This window comes from Nicotiana sylvestris, chromosome 3 (genome assembly GCF_000393655.2).
Source record: "Nicotiana sylvestris chromosome 3, ASM39365v2, whole genome shotgun sequence".
NCBI classification, from domain to species: domain Eukaryota; kingdom Viridiplantae; phylum Streptophyta; class Magnoliopsida; order Solanales; family Solanaceae; genus Nicotiana; species Nicotiana sylvestris.
This window is the reverse complement of record NC_091059.1, coordinates 201,128,985-201,140,142: the sequence shown is the minus strand read 5'-3', so window position 1 is coordinate 201,140,142 and position 11,158 is coordinate 201,128,985. Positions and strand designations below refer to the sequence as shown.

The following is an 11,158-nucleotide window of genomic DNA, read 5'->3' as shown; positions in this document are numbered from 1 at the left end:
CGAGGAAGAGGCAAACCTGAAAATAAAGAAGATAAAGAACACCAAATTTTAACGTGGAAAATCCTTCAAATCGAAGGTAAAAACCACGGGATCACAAAGATTCAAAGAAAGGCTCCACTATAACAATAAAAGGGTTACAAAAGTTCTCCAAATTGGCTACACAACAAGTGCCAAACACGGAGCAACAATAGCAACAAGAACAACAACTAATCAATTGAATAAAAAGTATAATCCACAAAAACGAAGCTGCTATTGGAGGCTCGAAATCAGATGTTACAAGCCTCCAAATCCGATCTTCACCATTCACATCAAACACCAAGATGTTACGAACAGTCAATCAAAATGTCAGCCCGATCCAACGGTTAACGAATTGGAAAATGTGATTTGAAGTTGGCTGGTTGGAATAAAAATCTGCAGCAAAACAAATATTTTTCTTCTCTCTTCTCTCTTGATGAAACCTCTCTCAAAAACCACTCTTATGTGCTTAAGTTTTTCAAAGACTTGTATCAATGAGCATAGAATAATTCTCCAAGGTTTTCCTATTTATAGATCATGAGTGGTGTTTTCTCTTAAAGCCAAAACTCACTCAAAATAGGAATAAACCAAATCCAAAAGAGAATAGGATTAGGCCATTGAGCCTTTGACTGAACAATATGAGCATGTGCAGCATCACAATTGCGATGAAAGCATGGTTCACAAATGCAAGGTTTTGATCGCAAATGCGAAGAACCCGAGGCCAGCTTTATCTCGCATTTGTGAGGTACCCTTCGCAAATGCGAAGTCTTCCGTTAAAGACAAAGGTCGCAAATGCGACCCATATATCGCAAATGCGATGTCGCAAATGCGACATATCCTTCGCATTTGCGATGTCAGCAGGCCCTGATCGCAATTGCGACATCTGCAACCTGCTAAATCATAACTTAGACGTATTTTCAACCATTTTTCAACCCTTTTCAAAACCTAAACACCATTGAGCGATTTTTCAAAGACAAGTACTCTTCCAAATCGATTGTAAGTCATTTCTAACTCATTTTTATTTATCTTTAACATCTTTTCACATGATTTCAACTCAAAATCAAGGGTTTTCATGGGGAAAATTGGGTGTTTTGAGTAGAACTTAGTTTTTTCAAATTTTGGGGATTTGGACCTCGATTTGAGGTCCGATTTCAAAACAAATTATATATTTGGGTTCGTGGGTGCATGGGTAATCGAGTTTTGGTTCGAACCTCGGATTTTGACCATGTGGGCCCGGGTCGATTTTTTACTTTTTGGGAAAAACTTTAGGAAACCTATTTTCATGCATTAGAATTGATTCATTTAGCATTTATTGATATAGTTAAGTAACTTGTGGCTAGATACAAACGAATTGGTGGTGGAATCAAGAGGTAAAATGATAGTTGAGGCTTGAATTGTGTTCGTAGCATCGAGGTAAGTGTTTGGTCTAACCTTAGCTTGAGGGATTATGAGTCGAGTCTTACTTGCTATGTGTTAATTGTTGAGTATTGCGTATAGGCATGCTGACGAGTATCTATACGTTGGTGTCAAGCATGCCCGCGAGTCTTAAATCTTTAGTTAATTATTTTTACGATACAACCGAAAAAATCTTTATAAAGCAATCATCATTAATAAAAAAAACAATAATATTTGAAATTCTATAACTCAAGATATTTATAGAAGCTAGCTTCTATACACGTGCGTTGCACGCAAAGTTTTAGTTAATTATTAATGCGAAGAACATGAGTTTAAATTATTGTAGAATTATATACATGATGAAAATATTTGTAAAGTAATTGATATGGAAACAATGCACCATCTTTCGAATGTTGAAAGTCAATGTTAATACAGTGGCATAACACATGAATTCTAAGTGATTAATAATCGGGTGAACCTACCGCAATAATCAATTTAGCTAAATTAAATATTAGAATTTATAATGTAGAAATATGCTAGTAGTACCTAACCAAATACTTCTAGATTTGTATTATATGATATTTTTAGCGTATGTTTCCTTTTTGTTGCTTTGACTATTCTATCACAACCGTAATTTTTATTGACTATACTAAGAATTCCTCTAGAAAATACAACATATATAATTATTCATGGGTATTGCATGTTTGGTCATATGCTTTTTCTTATTGTAAAAGATATATAATTGTACTAAACAACTACTTTCAGATGAATTCTTTGAAGCACATTGGCCAATTATAATTTTTGCACGTATGATATTATTGTCTAACCTCTATTCACACTATCCTTGTACCTTTACATGAGTTATCTTGTAATGTGTCCATACCAAACAAATTAATTCAGAAATCAGAATCAAAGAAAAGTATTCATTGACGTCTAATAAATATATATGATCCGAAATAAAATAAATAAAGCTATCCCCAATTTTGGAAAAGGAAACAAAAAAAACTAATGGAGTAATACCTTTCGAGAAATTTGTTGAATTCTGTAACTTTTTTTACCACAGCAACACCAGAACTTATGTCTAACATTCTCTCTAAAAGTTTGTGATGGAGAATGTTGAATAGTGGCTACTTTCGTAGAAGTACTTATCCGTTTTCTACATGGTTCATGCAATAAATTCAAATCCCACACAAGCTAAAATCTGAATGGTATTAGATAATATCTCTAGCTCGCAAGTCGATCGGTGGAATTTAGGTGTATGAGCCAGCTATTTCGCACAATACTTTAGAGCGATACTTGATTCATATCACAATTAGAACTTGAGCTATTTTGAAGGAGTTTACTGTCGATGTATGATTAATGCCTATTTGACTCATATTACAATTAATTTGCATATTACAATTACATCCATCTTTTATTGCTATATGCACATTCTTTTCCCCATTTCTCCTTTATATGAACTCATATGCAATTCTTCGTTTAATGTGATTACAACATGTGTTTCCCCTTATTCCCTAATCATGATCACCTGCTTCCAAATCTTTTGCTATATCATATCTCTCCCCAACCCTTACTTTTTTATTTGCTTTATTACAATTCTTTTATTATGCGAACTAATTTCTTCCTTGTTTTCCTTTCTTTTATGTCTTTACATTCCATTCAATACTGCATTTATTGATTTCAATGTGAAAATACTTGACAACTTCCTTTATTAAACTACTATTTTGTTATTTAAAGGCATAAAAGTCGATTAATATTTTAAGGATATTTTTGTCGTTCAACATTTAGCGTGAAACATTCGTGCTTTTATAATAATATAGATAGATAGATAGATATAGATATAGATATAGATAGATTTTGCTAACTTTGAAATATGGATTCGTCCACATACAAAAACTCACTTTTGTTGGATATAACTTTAATTAAAAGGTACTGCTCGGTGGTAAATTTATCTATATTGGATGAAATTCTACTAAATGATATCCACTACTTATTACTTTCCCCCCAAACCAAATGGGTTTGGTATTGCTTGTTCTTGTCTTGTCTGAATTTGCAATTTTTCTAGTCAAAGGTAAAGGAGGAGAAAAAGTTGCTGTGAGAATACTCCATTCCTAGCCAGAAAATAATTTATAAAGTATTTGTAACGGGACAAAATTTAGTTGTTTTTAAGAACCCATGGGAACATATATTATCTGGCATTCCGCGTAGTCTTGTGCGAGTCACAGGTACTTACAAATGAATGGTAAGTACAACTCATATATAACAAATGAATGAAACATAAATGGTGATATAACCAAGATCTTCTTCAGCATCATGGAATATATGTATATGTATATTAATAAAATGGTGAATTTGTGTCACGGTCGAAGGCTCTAGATTTATAAAATAATCATATATTTCGATAATATTTCTTAAAACTGCGGCAATTTACAGCTTAGCTTGTTTGGATGGTTGTTACCTATTGTATTGTATCGTATTGTTACATTAAATATGGTGTTTGTTTTGATTATTACTTAAATTTTATTGTATCGTATCGTTAAATTTATCGTTACGTAACGACGAAATGTGCCGCGATCGATTTGGTGTGGCCGCATCGGTATCTTATTTTTTTTTCTCATCTCACCCTTCATTATTATTAAATAATTTTATTTATCATTTACCCTACCTTTTTATATAATAATTTTACCCCCTATCATAATTTTTCATTATAATATTGTAAGTTTATTCTTCATATTTGGTGTATGATATCACGAAACAATGACAAACAATACAGTCTATCCAAATATTATATTCGTCAAACGATACAGTATAGTACAATACAATACATTATGAAACGATACGTAATAACTACGCAAACAAGCTGTTATGCCATTAGTATGTCGTAGGCCGAAAATAAATAAATAAAATCACAGTATCTTTCTTTGAACGCGTTAAACTTGAAAATATAATACTCCAATATCCTGGGTTCGGTCACGCGTACGAGTGTCAATGGATATTCGAAAACCGACCGAACCGTACCGCACCGAACTGATTTTTAGGTTTCTTTTTAAGAAACCGTAGGTTTTTATATAAATATATAACCGCACCGATAATTAGGGTAGGTTTTTTATTTTATAAAAATAAACCGAAAAAATATCGAACCAAACCGAATAAATTTTACATGTAGAAAATATATTTATTTAGTAAGTTTAAAAATAATAATCCATTAAATTTTCTTTGAGCCTTGGAATTATGAAAACTATTACAAGCTAACAAGTAATTAAACTCAAAATACTAATTCCTAAAACATATTATGCTACTTCTACTTAAACTAAGTTATTTCAAGTATCTTTATTAGCAAGACACAAAGTATTCTAGCGATTATGAGTAGCAAACTACAATGTATTGAATATGTTTCCTTTCATATAATTTAGATTTATCTTTTTGAATATTTAATCTTCTATAGACTTTATTCTTGAGTCCCAGCTTGGTATATCTTTCAAGTCGTGTGATTAATATCTTCTTTGCCTTTGTTTGATTTCTTTACGCTGTTGTAGAATAGTTGATGGATCTATACTCTAACCATCTTTTTTTTAATTCATCACCCTTTAAACAGTTAAAATGTCTAGAGAGTTTTGCTAAGTCCTATAAAAGAACGTATGTTATTGCAATTCTACTTCTACTGGTGAATTTTACATGATATTAAAAAAAATACCGAAAATTAACCGAACCGTACCGATACCGAAGAGCAACCGACATGATTGGGACGGTTCGAAAAGTTTAATTTTGGTTATACATAATAGAATAACCGAAAAATTGGTATGGTACAAATTTTATACAATAACCGGCCGAACCGAACCATTGACACCTCTACGCGTTATGCAATGACTATTCCTGTACTTTTGCACTGTCCTTGTGCAGTGAAAACAATTAATCTAGAAAACTTTTATCGAGAAGGAGCATTTGAATAAGGAAATACATATCATAATCTTAATCATAAAATTAGCTTAGCTCGTCATGCCTGACCGTTGAGTATTACACCACTATATTATTATTGTTTTAAACTAATTAAATTGTCTTCTTCTCAGAGACATGGCCAGCTAGCCAATTGTTGTGGTCTTGTGTAGTTTCAGAGAATTTCTGTTCCAAGAAAAATAATGGCACAAAAATACAAGTTTTGGCAAGGTGTTTAAGTCCCCACTAGCAAATAAGAGCTCATTTCTCTTCTTATATATAAGTAGTTTGGTTCTCCTAAACGAGGAAATACTATAAGCTACTGAGAAACAAGTAAACGTCTCTAGGAAAAACTACCTCTGCATAATTTTCAGCCATTTTCTGGGAAAAGCGAGACAATTATCGGGTAAGTAAAAGTTCTTTCAATCCACTTAATCTCTGAAAAATAGATGAATGCATGACGTCTCTATGAATCTTGTATATAAAACCAAATACTATTATTGAGATACATCCCCCTAGTCCAGTTATTCTTTTCTATTCTGCTATTTTCCTTTTCTAAGAACATTCATTTGTTTGTCTGTCCACATTTCTACCCAATGGCGGATCGGGCGTACAATCAATAATCGACCCTTGTGGTCCGGCCCTTCCCGGATCCGCGCATAGCGGGAGCTTAGTGAACCGGGCTGGCCTTTTTTTTTTGTCCACATTTCTACCCGATGGCGGATTGAGAGTGCACGCTATCAACAGAATATGGAGTATGAATATATATGTGGAAAATTACTAAAGTTTCAACAAATATTAGATCTTTAACCATTATTTCAAAGTGCAATGTGTTAAGCATTAAGAACATAGATGTCGAACCCATCAAATTTAAATATAATTCAGGGTCGAACATAAAGATAGAATCCATCACATTTAAATTCTGGATAGAAACAACAAAAGCAAGTCTCTAATGAAGAACAAGATTAATGCATGTCGTGCCTTAGATATATCAATACTAATTTTTTCTGGTTAACTTCAGAGTTTTCTTCTCATTTTTTTGGTTCAGCAGAGATGAAGAGTCGTTTCGGAACTCCATTTGAAGGCATTGCAGAGGATATTCGAGGACGCGTTTCTTACTACAAGCAGGATTGGATTGCTGGAATTAGATCTGGAATAGGGTATACTATTATTTTTCTTTATTTGAAACATGTTTGTCAAATGGTAGTTTATGTGTTTCTTGCTTTTAAGTTCTAATCTAACTGCTACTTTTGGGTGTATATGCCAGGATATTAGCTCCAACTACATACATATTTTTCGCATCTGCTCTTCCAGTTATTGCTTTTGGAGAACAATTGAGCAGAGATACAGGTTCTTTTACATTTCTAACTTTTGATGAAATCCAATTTCTAAAAGCAATCAAATGCATTTCTGATATAAGTTTTTATTTGCATTATTAGATGGGAGCCTGAGCACTGTGGAAACTTTAGCTTCTACAGCAATTTGTGGAATCATTCATTCAATACTTGGCGGGCAACCTATTATGATACTAGGAGTTGCAGAACCTACTATTATTATGTACAGTTACCTCTACAAGTTTGCTAAAGGGAAAGAAGAATTGGGACAGACCCTTTACTTGGCTTGGGCTGGATGGTAATGTTACTCGTAATATGTAAAATTTCAGATAAGATTGTTTTATAGGCAAAAATATCACGATTCTCATATCTATGATGTAATTTTTTGCAGGGTTTGTGTTTGGACAGCTCTCATGTTGTTTCTTCTAGCAATATTTAATGCCTGCTCTATCATTAGTAAATTTACAAGGATTGCTGGGGAGACATTTGGCATGCTTATCGCCGTGCTTTTCATTCAAGAAGCAATTAAGGTATTCTAACTGCAGAAACAAAAAGTTCTTTTTAAGAAACTCTGATTCTTGGTACATATGAAAGAATGGATTTTTAATTAGAATACGTTTGAAATGTAACTCTGTAGGGATTAGTGAGCGAGTTTCATATTCCTAAATCGGATGACCCAAGTTCAGAGAAAAATCAATTCCATTGGCTTTATACAAATGGCCTACTTGGAATCATATTTACTTTTGGCCTTCTCTACACAGCCTTAAAAAGCAGGAAAGCAAGGTCATGGTGGTATGGCACAGGTTTGTAATCCTAACATGGTATCAGTGTGTTGTCACTTAATGAAAATATAGGTCTCTAATGATCACATCTTCTTTTTTCATATTAAATCAGGCTGGATTAGAAGCTTCATCGCGGACTATGGAGTTCCTTTAATGGTTCTTGTGTGGTCAGCACTCTCATTTATCGTGCCAAACAAAGTTCCATCTGGAGTTCCTAGAACTCTCTATAGTCCCCTTCCTTGGGAATCTGCATCTTTATATCACTGGACTGTAATTAAGGTGTGAATAATTTTGAAAGGTTACTTCTTCAAGTAGGTAATGAGAATTCTTGAAATTTTAACACATAACTCAACTACAGGATATGGGGAAGGTTCCTCCAACATACATATTTGCTGCCATAATACCGGCTGTGATGATAGCAGGACTCTATTTTTTCGATCACAGTGTTGCTTCTCAGATGGCACAACAAAAGGAGTTCAACTTAAAGAATCCTTCTGCTTATCATTATGATATCTTACTCTTGGGATTTATGGTAACCATATCATCTGTAGATTTCTTCTACTTTTTTCTAATTATATGTCTATGTTTCAATAATCAAGACTAATGACAAGGGTTGATACTGTCTCCTCAGACTTTGCTATGTGGTTTGATTGGATTGCCTCCTTCAAATGGTGTCCTGCCACAATCCCCTATGCATACTAAAAGTTTGGCTATTCTTAAGAAACAGGTAAATATGATTAAATTTGTCGATGACTGTTAAGATACTTATTATGTTGCCTCTAGTGCTGCTACGTTGAACGCTAAACACTTCATGTATTGCCAACCAGTTGATTAGGAAGAAGATGGTTGAAAGCGCAAAAGAGAGTATCAGAAGAAAAGCAAGCAACTCTGAAATCTATGGAAACATGCAAGCTGTATTCATAGAGATAGATAGTTCTCCTGTTGTAAGTCTATCTTCTCAGAATTGCATCATTGTTTTTGAGTTAGATAAACCTAACTCTGAGCCACTTTATCCAACTTTTAACCATTATTCACTTTTCAAATAATACTAGCATCGAATACTGATCACTGACACATCTTATTCTTTCATGCCTATTGCAGAATGCAGTAGCTAAAGAATTGAAACACTTGAAAGAGGCAATAATGAAACATGAAATTGAAAATGGAAATGGGGAAAAATCAAATGGCAGATTTGATCCTGAGAAGCATATTGATGCTTACTTGCCCGTTCGAGTCAATGAACAAAGAGTGAGCAATCTATTGCAGTCACTACTAGTAGCAGCATCAGTAGGTGCTATGCCAGTAATAAAAAAGATACCAACCTCAGTTCTTTGGGGATATTTTGCATACATGGCTATTGACAGCTTGCCGGGAAATCAACTATGGGAAAGAATCTTGCTTCTCTTCATCACCCCTGGCAGGAGATTTAAGTAAGTTATTTTCGTGATATATGAATATTGAAGTGTTTAAATAAATATATCAATTCTTGCTCTTTTAACTAGCACTGATTATGTATATGATTTGTATATTATATGTATATTTACACTTAATATACACATAAATATACCTTTGCCGGCTTTATCTTTTAGAGCGACCCAAAAATATAATGATCCATTTACAAAAGTAAAAAGTAACATTTTGTGACGGCTGAGGCCTAACTGTCGAGGTATTGTTCACTTTGACCAAACCCTTGGCGTCTCGTAGTTATTTTAACTAAAAAGTGCCTCGACAATTGAATTCCTAATGTTTCTCCTTTTCATCCCTAACTTGGCATTTGCCTAGGGCAAGCTTCATAGTGAACCCCCTTCGGAGTTCAACCGTCAGTGATCCGTGGGTTGTTACATTTTATATCACAAACAGATACACACAAACAATAACATATGCCCTTTTTTAACATTATGACAAATTATGTGACTTGTTGAACTAACCTGAGTTGATCATAATGACAGGGTCCTTGAAGGGGTACATGCATCTTTTGTGGAGTCAGTACCATTCAGATACATTGCAATCTTCACAGTTTTCCAACTTGTATACTTACTTGTGGTATTTGGAGTCACTTGGATTCCCATAGCTGGCATTCTATTCCCCTTGCCATTCTTCCTCCTTATAAGCATAAGGCAGCATTTGCTCCCCAAATTGTTCCACCCTCGTCATTTGCAAGAGCTCGATGCAGCCGAATATGAAGAAATTGCTGGTACCCCAAAACGTGCACTTAGCTTCTCTTTCAGGGTAATCCCAATAATCGCTTTATTTTAGGATTTTGATGTCTTAAAAGAGATCTATCAGCTTATAATTAAACTTTCAAATACTTATTAGGAAACGGAGGCAACTGAAGAAGGTAAAATAGAAATTTGTGATGCTGAGATTTTGGATGAACTTACAACCAGCAGAGGAGAGCTGAAATTCAGGACTGTCAGCTTCAGCGAAGATAAACGCCCACAGGTAGACAATGGTTTGATTTCATAATCATGTGATCATCTCATCTTAAATTGTTTTGTTTGCACCAAACTTTTAATTATTTAATTATATTATGTCTCAACAATGATGGCGGAAGTTAATGGCTTCATGCTACCTTTGCAGGTTTATCCAACTGAGAACTGTACAGAATCTTAGTGACCGAGTTTGATCATTCTTTAGGGTTAAAATTTTAGGACGAGGTGACTATATATATAGTGATGAAACAGGTCATTGACTCTTGTATCAACTATGGGGCAATGGAAGTTAGGATCAAACAGATATGAAGATATCTGTGGTTCTGGATTCTAGAGAAATTTGTAACGTCTGGGTTGGTATATATATATATAGGGGTGGGCATAGTTGGGGCAAACTCAAAATCCGAAATTTTTGATTTTTGGTTTGGATTTTCGGATTATCGATTGGATTTTGGGTTTAAAATATTTGGATTTTGGGTTTAAAATATTTGGTACTTTGGAATCTTGGATATCCGAAAATTCGAAATTTGTATATTTTGTATTTAGTCAATTATCCATATGTCAATATTAATAAGTTCAAATACCTACTCATAAGATATTATCTCATATATTCAATATATTAATTATAAAGTTACTGTCAGAATACTTTCTATTTGAATATAGTTTTATTATTGCTACTTCTTATCAGCCGTATTAATGTCTATATTACATTTCCTTGAAATAATTTCATTACTTGAATATTTTATTTGGATGATTGCCGTGAGAATGATAACTTTTCAGACAATTTAATATTAGTACATCATTTGGTTATTCATTTTTGTAAAAAGAAGAAACATTCAACTTATAAGCTCAAAACCAAATATCCAAATATCCAAACCGATTAATCCGAAACCGAATTTTAAAAATCCGATCCAATCCAAGCTTATTTGGATTGGATTTGGATTATTATTTCTTCAATCCGAAATCGAAAATCCAAATGAAATTTTCATATCCAATTCGAAATGCCCAATGCCCCCTAGATATATATCATTGTTATTTTGTGCATAAATGTAGGCGATACTGAGAGTGAATTTTATAGCAGTATTCTAAAAGCAGACATTGATTTGAGAATGCACAGTGTTTGATAGTTGAGTGATTTCGAACAATTATAAGTTACTGCTGTTAAACATTATTTATTATTTCAAAGCCCTATTAAAGGAAATACAATTGTAAACACTTTTTTTTGTCTGAAGGGGTGGTGCATAAGTAGCACCCTATTACAAAGTAT

At 33.6% G+C, this 11,158-nt stretch overlaps 1 protein-coding gene across 1 annotated transcript; it reads left to right on the top strand.

Moving 5' to 3' along the window:
* The first annotated feature begins 5,627 nt into the window (after positions 1-5,627).
* On the top strand, positions 5,628-10,568 carry LOC104238576 (boron transporter 4-like). The gene is made up of 14 exons (XM_009792976.2): positions 5,628-5,749; positions 6,395-6,503; positions 6,611-6,693; positions 6,783-6,975; positions 7,069-7,207; positions 7,315-7,480; positions 7,572-7,738; positions 7,818-7,991; positions 8,091-8,186; positions 8,287-8,403; positions 8,561-8,889; positions 9,409-9,688; positions 9,776-9,901; positions 10,040-10,568. Exons 2-14 carry the CDS (start codon positions 6,397-6,399, stop codon positions 10,070-10,072), a joined length of 2,010 nt encoding a protein of 669 aa, XP_009791278.1. The 5' UTR covers positions 5,628-5,749; positions 6,395-6,396; the 3' UTR covers positions 10,073-10,568.
* Positions 10,569-11,158: the final 590 nt, after the last annotated feature.